This window comes from Cryptotermes secundus, unplaced genomic scaffold (assembly GCF_002891405.2).
Source record: "Cryptotermes secundus unplaced genomic scaffold, Csec_1.0 scaffold1000, whole genome shotgun sequence".
NCBI lineage: Eukaryota > Metazoa > Arthropoda > Insecta > Blattodea > Kalotermitidae > Cryptotermes > Cryptotermes secundus.
This window is the reverse complement of record NW_019726239.1, coordinates 43,980-55,823: the sequence shown is the minus strand read 5'-3', so window position 1 is coordinate 55,823 and position 11,844 is coordinate 43,980. Positions and strand designations below refer to the sequence as shown.

Genomic DNA, 11,844 nt, shown 5'->3' with positions numbered 1-11,844 from the left:
CATCACAACAATATGTACACCTGACGATGACCAGTTAGGCTGAAACATGTAGTGGTCACAAAAAAGAGAAAACAGTGAGAGAATATTAACCAATGTTGTACACAAATGGAAAAAAAGTGGAACACAAAGTCAGATCTATGCAGCGCAACAGGATGCTGCAATTTATTATTATTAGATAATTAAAAGTGAATAGCGAAACCCTTAAACTGACAAACATTAAATGGGGGTTCCATTGCAATTGGAGCAACAGGTACAGAAAATTTATAAAAGAGTCCGGTAAAAGGCAACCTGCATCCATGCTAACAGAGAAATATTATAATACTCAAAAGGAGTGATAGTTCCTGTTACATAGCTCCAAGAATCTGTTAGAAAAATAATATGTCCCCCTCCATCCCCACTCTTAGTGCTAAAATTAGGGGAGAAAATGGGGGGACATTATGGGAGTACATACGGTGTGTAGAGTTGATACTAATGTCATATCTACAGCAGTTCACCCACCAAACAGACAGGCACCACCATACAGAACACTACTGAGATGCCCTCATAGTATTCATGTGATGTTCTGACAAATAATGAACTTACAACAATAAATTCATGACTATGGATAATGTAACTATTTCTGCTCCAGACTGTCATGATTGTTCTGAAATCTTGTTACTAACATCGTACACAACCAGCAGGATTTGAAATTCTCACAGCAGTTCTGTCTTGTGGGATATAATACTATAGTCCATTGGAAGTCGCCAGGATCTTCAGGGGAACATGTCGCCTCCATCTTTGGAGACTGGGTCTATTTCTGTCTTCAGGTACACAGTATATGAAACAAAAGCTAGTCTCTTGCATCTCACAGTGGAGCTATGCTCAAACCTCGGTCTGTAACTCCACTGAGGAGACTTTTTGGAGGAGGTTCAGTTCTGTATAGTTTTCGACTGATGACAGAAATGCAACTAATTACTGGAACGCAAAGGTTTTAATAATTTTGGACAATGGACAAAGTCCCAAACAATAATTCTAAGCAACACATTATATGTTGGCAACATATCATCTTGACAAACTGTATTTTGTGTTCTGCCATTGGGCCATGTGAACATAATCTGATATGAAGGCTTCCATCATCTGCTTGCTACCTTCTTCATGCTGGTTCCTTGCTTGGCTTATTCTTCAAGACTCAGAATGAAGGCGACATGTTCCTTCAAAATGTCAGTTGACTTTCAACAGACTATATGGCATGATATCCCAGAATAGGGAACTCTTCATAACCACTGCTGTGAGAACCTCAGATCTTACAACACAGCTCTACTTGCTGCCTTCTTCATGATGGTTTCTTGATCACCTTATTCTCAACCCTGAAGAGGGAGATGACATGTTCCTCCAGAACATCAGTTGACTTTCGCAGACTACACAGTGTTATATCCTGAAAGACAGAACTCTTCACTGTGTCCAACAGACTAGCAACGGACATGAAAATTATAAAGAGGAATTAAAAATACCTTTCCTCCTTCCTTGTACTTAATTGGAACTCCACCCTCATGGACAAGTGTACCATATCCTGTTGGTGTATAGAATGCAGGGATTCCAGCTCCACCCGCACGAATTCTCTCTGCCAGTGTTCCCTTTAAAGAGAGAATCACGTACATTATCGGTCACGAGTTCAAACAAAAAACTGTAACTACAAATGATCCAACATTTTGAGTGATATTTAGTTATGTATGCAACAGTGAGATATTGCTACATTCAAATTTCTATAGTACATCATTTAATATGCATACTGGTACTTGCAAACAAAATACTGTCATGTATTAGTGACTAGGTGCTGTGTTTGGATTGATAATTGGATTCTTTGGACTTTATAACTCATGACTACAAATGATCGTGAAAGTCTTGCTAATTTACACACACTATAAATCACTACACCCACAGCACGCACATAGTTTTCCATTTGCTATTCTGTCATCCCTAGTCATTGCTTGGTAATGACTGCCAACAATGGAGATTCCTTATGATCCACTGAAATGCCACAGTTCACTTGCAACTCACAACTACTATCTGATCTGCAAGAAAAGCAGGAACTGGGGGCAGTCAGCAACCAGGAAATGCAGGCTTGTCCAAGCAGGAAGAAACCCCCATCAGTACCTTTAAGAGGACAAGGTCAGAGGACAGTACCCCTACAGAAATTGCCAGAACTCCGAAAAGGCCCAGGTACTTACAAGGAGGCTCTGACCAACATAAAGGTAGCTATCTTCAAGGAAACTTATCCTGAGGATAAGCTTACCGAAGATGACCAGAATTCCATTCTGGAAACACTGGGGGAGGTGTTACGTAGGACTCCAAAGGGAGAACTACCACACCCGAAATCCTACAGACTAGTGGGAGGTGCACTTATTTATGCATGCGCTGACCAACAATCTGGTCAATGGCTCACCAAAGCCATTGACAACCACAGGCTGGAATCAGGGGCCAGGCTGAAAGCTACTGATGCCAGGAATCTGGCCAAATCTGTTAAAGTGGCTCTCCGGATTAGAGACAAAGTTGCCCAGAATCAGGAAGAGCTGCTGAAATGGATTGCAGACCTCAATCCAGGACTTGATATGGAGAACTGGAGGGTACTAGATAAGCAATCTGAGTTGAAAGGCCAGAGGCCTATCTTAGTCATAGACCAGGACTCTTATACTATTATACAGAGGACCGGTTATAAAATATTCAAAGGACTCTCACAGGGGACTGTTAAGGTGCTGAATGATCCTGAAGATCAGTGCCGGGCAGAACCTGTGTCAGATACAGTATCATCCAACTTGGTCTCTGAGGGAGGGGGGGATGATGTACCCACTCTCTCAGTTGACTGGAAGAGAATATCTGATGAGAAGGAAACAATCCCTCCTCTCGTCAACCCAACCTTACCAGATCAGAGACCTCCCTCAGAGGAAACCATGTCTGATAAAGGAAAAACGGCTGTGGAAGAGATCATTTAGGAGGACACCTTTCCCAGCATTACAGAATGAACACACAACATACATACATACATACACACATGACATTTACACATAAAATACGATTCATTCAAATTAATCTACACCACAGCAAGGCTCCTACAACTTGCTGAAGGAAAAGTAGATGTAGCACTTATTCAGGAACCTTGGATATATAGGGGCCAAATAAGAGGCTTAACGAATTCAGGGGAAACAGGCTACTCTGTGGTACCTGGAGAAAATGTGAGATCATGCATATATGTTAATAATCATATTAATGCTTTAACCTTGCTGGAGTTCTGTTCCAGAGACACAACAATGGTGAGGATGACATACACATTGGGCGGAGACTGTGAGGAGCTCATCGTCACTTCAGCTTACCTTCCATATGACTAGCATGAACCACCACCTTCCAAAGAAGTGAGGGACATCGTTGAATATTGCCATCTTAGGAAAAAGCAGCTCATCATTGGGTATGATGCCAACGCGCACCACACATTGTGGGGGAGCACTGACATCAAGCCAAGAGGAGAATGCCTCATGGAGTATTTGGTGAGTTTGAACCTTAATATTCTAAACCAAGGTAATGAGCCTACCTTTGTGGTCTGCAACAAGCAGGAGGTTATTGACTTGACAAAAGGGACCAATAAAATAGGAAACCTGATCAGTAATTGGCATGTATCTGATGAGCCGTCCCTATCGGATCACAGATCAAGCTACTAATAGGAATCCTAAGAGAACCAATTGGGAGTCTTACAAAGACAACCTAAAGATAAATCTGGAGGCCATCTCACGAAATATACACACAATAAAGGATGCTGATTGGTCCGTTGACCAGTTGCAATGGGCTATTATCTCGTCCTTTAATAGGAATTGTCCAGTTAGGACCCCTCGCGAACCAAGGAGAGTGCCTTGGTGGAATAAACAGCTGAGTGGGCTTAGAACCAAAACGAGAAGGCTGTTTAATACAACTAAAAGAACAGGGCAGTGGGACACCTACAAGGAAGCCCTTACTTGTTACAACAAAGAAATAAGGAAAGCCAAGCGATCCTCATGGAGGAGGCACTGCCAGGAGATGAATGATGTACCAGGCAGTGACAGACTCATGAGAATCATGGCAAAACAGGCGACCAACAAGGTTAGGATGATTAAGCTGCCTAACGGGCAGTACACTGAAACAGAAGGGGAGACACTGAATGAATTATTCAGGGTTCACTTTCCTGATTCAAAATTGATTGATAATTTGGACATTGGACAGGGTCAGCAAAACCTGGGCACTTGCCAAAGCAAGACGAACAGGGTAGACTGGAACCTGGTCAAGGTCATAATTAATCAATCAAAAATCAGACGGGCACTGAATAACTTTAGACCATATAAGTCAGCGGGAACAGCTGGAACTGTACCCACACTTTTGCAGCAAGGGGAAGAACTTTTAGTTCCACACCTTTGCTAGATTACACCGAGGCTAAGGCTTATCGTCCTATCAGTCTGTCGTCTTTCCTTTTGAAAACGATGAAGAAAATAGTGGATAGGCATATCAGGGATGGAGTGTTGAGGATATCCTCTACACTGAAACCAGCATGCCTATCAAACAGGTAAATCTATTGAAAGTGCACTATATAATGTGGTAACACGCATAGAAAGTGTGATGGAACACAAGGATATTGCCTTAGGAGCATTCCTTGATACAGAGGGAGCTTTCAATAGAACCTCATTTGATATAATCAAACAGGCCGCTGGAAAGCATGGCATAGAGCCCACAATATGCAGGTGGATCAGTGCTATGCTGGAAAGCAGAACCATAGCTGCCACACTATCAGGAGAGATCCTGGGGCTGTCCGCATCTAGGGGGTGTCTGCAGGGGGCGTGCTCTCACCTCTGCTGTGGAGCCTGGTCTTTGACGATCTCCTGTGGGGACTTAATGACAATGGGCATTATACAGTAGGATTTACTGATGACATAGCAATCCTCATAAACAGAAAATTCCTTTCGACAGTATCAGAGCATCTTCAAAGAGCTCTGTACATAGTCCAATGATTTTGTGAAAGAGCAAGCCTTTCCATCAATCCGAATAAGATGGTAATTATACCGTTTACCAGGAAGAGAAATATAAAGGGCCTTAAGGAACCAACCCTCTTCAATAAGATGATCCAGCTCTCCAGTGATGTCAAGTACCTTGGTCTAGTATTAGACAAGGGACTGACAAGGAAAAAGCAGCTGCACAAGGTCATCAATAAAGCCCATAAGGCTCTTTGGACATGCAGAAGCATGTTTGGTAAAACTTGGGGACTGCAGCCGCACATTGTGCATTGGGATATACACTGCAGTTGTAAGATCCATAATTACGTAGCATGTCCACAAAGTAAGTTTCCCACTTGTCCCACAGCTAGCAAACCCTATATTGCGTGAAGTGACTGCGCATACGTGATAGAGCAATGACGTAGCATGGCGCATGCATTAACGGAATTTCCCGCATTCCCATAGTAGCATCATTGCAGCTGTTGAAGATGGAGGCTCTTATTCCAGCTCCCGCCGACTGTGAAGTGCAGTCAGTGATAAAGTTTTTGAATGCACAGAGCATAGTGCCGATCGAAATTCATCGTCAGCTGTGCCGGGTCTATAGGCCTAACGTCATAAGCAAGCAGATGGTGCGTCACTGGTTCAGACAATTTTCAGCAGGTTGACAAAGTGTGCATGATGAGAAGCGCAGTGGGTGGCCATCCATCATTACAGACGACCTGGTGGAACTTGTGCGGGAACGCATTATGGAGAATCGTCGCGTCACAATTGCAGAACTCAGCAGTCATGTCCCGCAGATTTCCAGCTCCTTGTTGCACGAAATTGTCATGGAGCATCTGTTGTTCAGGAAATTGTGCACCAGGTGGGTGCCGAAGCAACTGACACCAGAACACAAAACAAAGTGCATGGAGTCAGCATTGACCTTTCTGCAGCGGTACCATGAAGACGGCGACGAGTTTCTGGACCGGATCATCACAGGTGATGAAACGTGGATTGCACACATTACCCCAGAAACCAAGCAGCAGTCAATGCATTGGCATCACAGTGGATCTCCCTGTAAGATGAAATTCAAGCAGACGTTGTCGGCATGGAAAGTGGTGTGCACGGTATTCTGGGACAGACGGGGCGATCTTCACGCCGACTTCCTGACCAAAGGTGAGACGGTGAATGCTGAGCGTTACTGTGAAACACTGCAGAAATTGCGACGGACCATTCAGAACAAGTGGCGTGGGATGCTTAGTGCCGGTATTGTCTTCCTGCACGATAACGCTAGGCCGCACACGGCTCAACGGACAGCAAGTCTCCTGCAGGAATTCAGCTGGGAGGTGTTTAATCATCCACCCTACTGCCCGGACCTCACTTCCAGTGATTTCCATCTTTTCCTATACCTCAAGAAATTCCTGTCCGGTGAGCGTCAGCGTTTTGAGAATGACAGAGGCGGAGATGGTTGTCACACAGTGGTTCCAATCCCAGGCGGCAGACTTCTACGATACAGGTATCCAAAAGTTGGTCCCATGGTATGACAAATGTCTCAGTTCCGGTGGCAATTATGTTGAAAAATAGCTGAACACTTGCTGTATCTGTTGCAATAAATATTTCCGTGAAATTGTGTTTTATTCCTGAACCAGCCTGTGGCATCTCTATAGGAGTTGCCAAACAGGCAATGAGGGACTGGACAAATATGAAACACAAGAAATACTGGGGATCCTTGACTGGACTCAGGCAAGCAAAGGGACTCATACGTGGACCCTCAGCTAAAAGAGTGAAGGATCTGTTGAAGTTAAACAGGAACCAGCTATGATGGGTGGTAGGATTACTTACAGGACACTGTCACCTTAAAGGACACCTCTTCAAACTGGGACTAAGTAACAGTCCAACTTGCGAGAGGTGTCAAGAAGAAAATGAAAGAGCCGCACATATCCTGTGTGAATGTGAGGCCTTAATTTATTTAAGATTACATCACTTGGGTCAATATTTTATGGAACCAAGTGACTATTTTGACATCTCCACGTACAAAATCCTGTGCTTCGGAAGAAGGGCAGGATTGCTGAGGGGATAATCAGAAGGGGATGCACAATAGATCACTGTGGTTGCAGTGCAAGGGCCAAGAAGGCCCACCCCTTATACATTCACTCATTCATTCATTCATCTGATTTCTAACTTTCATGTCGATGTACAGCCTTGGCACAGACCACATAGAAAACACCTCTTTCAACAGTTTCTCTATTGTTTTGTGCCGATTCATTGCTGTGGAAACACGTTTACTGTGATGTTGCCTAGCAATGGCCGCCTATTCTTGTTTCACTATTCTAGCTTCCAGCTGTCATGTTACAATATACTATACACAACACACAATATATCCAAAAGTAATATGTACCCATATGAAAACTAACCTAACTAAAAAATCATACGAATGGAGACATTTGGCTCTGCATGGATACAACAGACATAACAGGTGGGCCTCAGTCTCGGTGGTTCTGGCTCTACCACTGTGGTCAGGGCTTTTTGAATGTCCCTAACAAGATCAGGGTGCACAATGGGCCCACCAGTAGTCTGAGTGCTAAAGGCCACTGAAACAGTTGGCTCCCTTAAGTCAGTACCAATACCAATGAAAATCATAGGGCCAATATACAGTGATGCATATGAACATTGCTGGGCAATGGCTCAGTAAAAACATTCCTGAAGTTATACTCTCAACAATAGGACATCCAATGCTAAGTAACGGAGCAACAAACATGCATTCTTGATAACAGAACACAGGAAGTCGGCTAATGTTGTGTTGTGACCTCCCCTATTCGAGATGGCTCCGATCTAACAGCCGGGGTTTGACCCCTGGGCTGTTGAGGGCGAGATGGACCCCTTCCAGCAAGCCCCAGCATGTTCCGCACAAGGGCGAGACGAAAATCTCTGTGCATCCAATTCGCGCCACAGGATTTCAACAGGATGTGGCTGTTCAGAATCATCAGATCCAGGAGATGGAAAAATAGTTTATTTGTCCATTTCCAGGTTCGACGACAGATGCCATAACTGTTTGCCATCCTGTCTGCCTTGTCCACATAACCCATGTGCTTGTTGTAGTCAGCAACAGCTGGCTTTATGGCATTTCCATGCTCATCACAGAAACTGCCTTCTGCTGGAGGAGAGTGCATATTTGTCAGCATGTAAGCGTCACGTTTGTCCTTCCAAACTAGCGCTGTCATGTTCTGTCTCACCCTAACACGAATGTCCCCTTTCCTAAGTCGAAACTGTCTTCGTCGAAAATCGTCAGGCAAGCCCTTCCGATTAGGTCTGACTGTCCCACAGCACGTTATGTTCTTTGTCATCAGTTCGTCAAACAAGTGGGGTGAAGAAAAGAAATTGTCCATGTACAGTTTGTGACCTACGCCCTCAATACGCGTAGGCTACGCGTAGTATGAGTGTCTTCTCTTCCTACTGTGACTGACTTGGTTCTGATTTATATATGGGTCACTTCTTCAGCTTCCATTGTCCTCTGGTTAACATTCCATAGCTGAACACTGAACTACTGAACTGCCTTCTAAATTCTCTCATGACTGACTAATAATCAAATCAATTATATGTCCCCTTTTTGTAACTCAGTGTGAACCAAATAGGGATCACCACCTCAGACAGTTTGTCTACCATTTGGTGTTTATCTGTTCCTACAAAAAGTGTGTCAATTGGAAATTCTTAAATCCTTTTATACAAGCTGGCCAGATTAAGTGAAACCATATGTGGCCACCACTGACAAGTTACACATTTGATCGCAAAACAATGACAAACTCTGGCACTCACCTGTGGTGTTAACTCAAGCTCCAGCTGTCCAGATAGATACTGATGTTCAAACTCTGCGTTCTCACCAACATATGAGGCTACAACCCGTTTCAAACGGTGCTGTTTCAGAAGTAGTCCCAAACCAAAATCGTCCACGCCAGCATTATTGCTGACAACTGTTAATTCTTTTATGCCTGATCTTAAGATTTCTGCTATAAGATTTTCGGGAATTCCACATAATCCAAAGCCTAAAAATAAATTGAACCTTACATCAATAATTTAAATATGAAAATGTACTTTGCAGCGAATAGTGAAATGACTCTCATACAAACTGAACTACTACTCTGCTTTAGAAAGGTTCAGAATGTAATGCCAAAAAGCAGTGTATTAGATAACCGTCCAGGAAACTTATCTCGAAATTACTGCCATTGTATTCAGATTATCAAAGGAATTTCATGGGGAGTCAGCATCCTGCTAATTATATCTCACAGGGATACAATGTTTACATGATATTTATTTATTTATTCATGGTTCATTTTATGACACTGTCAGCCCAGACTAAACAGTGTAGAATGGTTAAGTTGGAAACAACATGGAAGTGAGTATTAGCAGTAATAGTAATAGTATAGTAAAGTATTTGGAGGTACTGAGGAAAATCACAAAAACTCTCCATCTGAATAGCCAGCCTCTGGACAAAGATTTGAATTTGGGACCTCCTAAATATGTACAAGTGTTAACCACTCAACCAAAATATTTGGTTTTAAGTGGTGTGCTAATTTCACAGCAAGTAAGGTAAAGGTAAAGTTGCCCTTGCATTTAATTAATTATGCAAATATGAGGGAGTGGAGGAATAGCTCCACCACTCTTGACCTTGGCAGATGATACAGATGAGTGGTCAGCTTCATGCTCCAGCCATTTTTACCCTTTGGAAAAAAGTTGCTGGTACCCATTGGATAGGAGGCTGGGTGGGCCCTAGAGCCAATCCAGACACTGTGGATAATAGAAAAATCTCTTACCCCTCCCGGTTGTCCAGCCCATAGCCCACCGCTAATTTCGTAGAAAGTCCTCAGAATTACCAGGTTTCAGACTTTTTATATTTTCCAGCATTCCAGAAGCTAGAAAACACAATATTTTGGAAACAGCTCCAGTTTCCGAAATGTTGTGTTTTCTAGCTTCCAGAATACCGCATGATGGACAAAGTCTGAAAGCCCAGTAATTCTGAGTATTATACACCATCATCAGAATCCTTTAGAATCTACTTCATATCAAGTATTAATGAAACATGTTATTTGTAACTGCTTCGAGAGTTAAAAGAGTGGTGAGGGGAAAAGCATACGAGTGTTTTATTTAACAGAACCTCAAATTAGTCCATTTTTTAGTATAAATATAGGAAGGCCATTTGGTGGCTGTGTTGAGGCATGCACCTTTTGCTGTGTGTGATCACTACATCAGTAGAACGTTTCCTGTTGGTCAGCTGTGGGGATAGTGTGACTGCAGCAACACTGTGGAGAAGGGCACTGATCTACCTGAAGTACATGCCTTCATGGTGATAAAAATCTTATCAGTAACTATTGACCCATATCATTATTCACTTATTTCTCTAAGATATTTGAAAGAGTGCTGTTTGCAAGACTTTGTCATCATCTGACTAACAATAACGCGTTGGCGAGCGAACAGTTTGGATTTCGACCTGATTCTTCCACTGAAAAGGCTATCAATAGACTGCTTGACCAGATTTTAACTGCCCTAAATGTTGGTCAAAATGTGGGCGTAATATTTTGCGACTTGAAAAAAGCATTTGATTGTGTGAATCACAAGATCTTATTGTCTAAATTGGAATTTTATGGCATTACGGGACCGATGCATAAAATAATAGCATCATATCTTAGAGGAAGATTTCAAAGAATAAGACTACAAGCTAAAGACTATAATTTGAATATTCGTTCTAGTTGGGGTGTAATCTCACATGGTGTCCCACAGGGATCAATTTTGGGACCCCTTTTGTTTTTGATTTATATTAATGATTTACCCTTAGTATTAAATAGGATTTCTTCTCCTATTCTTTATGCAGATGATACTAGCGTAATTATATGTAATCCGGATCCTCTAAATTTTCTTCACAATGTGACTGAAGTTTTCAATAAATTAAATTCATGGTTCAATGCCAATTTATTATCTTTTAATTTTTCTAAAACCGAATTCATTAAGTTCAAAACAAAGAATATATACGAGCACGCTACTAAGATAGTATATGATGATATGGAAATTTCTAATTCATCCCATATAAAGTTTTTGGGAGTTAACATTGTAAACACATTATCTTGGAAAACTCATATTGACTTACTCATCCCAAAACTTAGCTCTGCATGTTATGCAATCAGAGCTATTAAACCATATGTAAATCAGGAAACCTTGTTGATGGTTTACTATGCTTATTTTCATTCACTTATTCACTATGGTGTCATTTTTTGGGGTAATTCTTCATATGCCATAAATATTTTTCGTTTACAAAAGAGGGTAGTTAGAATAATAACTGGTGCTAGTAATAGAAGCTCGTGTAGACAGATATTTACCACTTTAAAAATTCTTCCTCTATCATCCTTATACATTTATTCACTTTTATGCTTTGTGGTACTTAACATGGATCAATATCAATTTGTATCTGATGTACATAACAGAGACACTAGACAGGGTTTTAACCTTAATCTTTATCGACCTTCAACTCATTTAGCATTATACCAGAGAGGCTCGTATTATATGGGCATTAAATTATTCAATAGTCTTCCATTAAACCTGAAACAATTATACAGAGATGTCAAACAATTTAAATTAAAGATAAAGGAATTTTTGTATAATCACTCATTTTATACCTTGGAAGAGTATTTTGTGTATTTTAATTGAAGGGTAATTTTGACACTGATTATACTCATGAGTTTTAGTTGCATTATTTATTTATATTTGTACTTTGACTTAGTACTTTTGTGCTGTTTATTTATTTAATTATTTGTACTCTATTTATTATACTTTGGAAGAGAATTCTGAGTATCTTTAAGATGTAGTATTAATCTGATATGGTCATATTCATATA

General features: G+C 41.5%; 1 protein-coding gene across 1 annotated transcript in view; it reads right to left on the bottom strand.

The window, feature by feature from the left end:
• The window catches only part of LOC111864126 (succinyl-CoA:3-ketoacid coenzyme A transferase 1, mitochondrial), a 35,429-nt gene that overhangs the window by 18,877 nt on the left and 4,708 nt on the right, over positions 1-11,844 (bottom strand). The window contains exons 3-4 of the mRNA XM_023851159.2: positions 8,778-9,004; positions 1,491-1,613 (exon numbers count right to left, since the gene is read on the bottom strand). Of these exons, the coding sequence (XP_023706927.1) occupies positions 1,491-1,613; positions 8,778-9,004 (350 nt within the window). The remainder of the gene's footprint in view (positions 1-1,490; positions 1,614-8,777; positions 9,005-11,844) is intronic.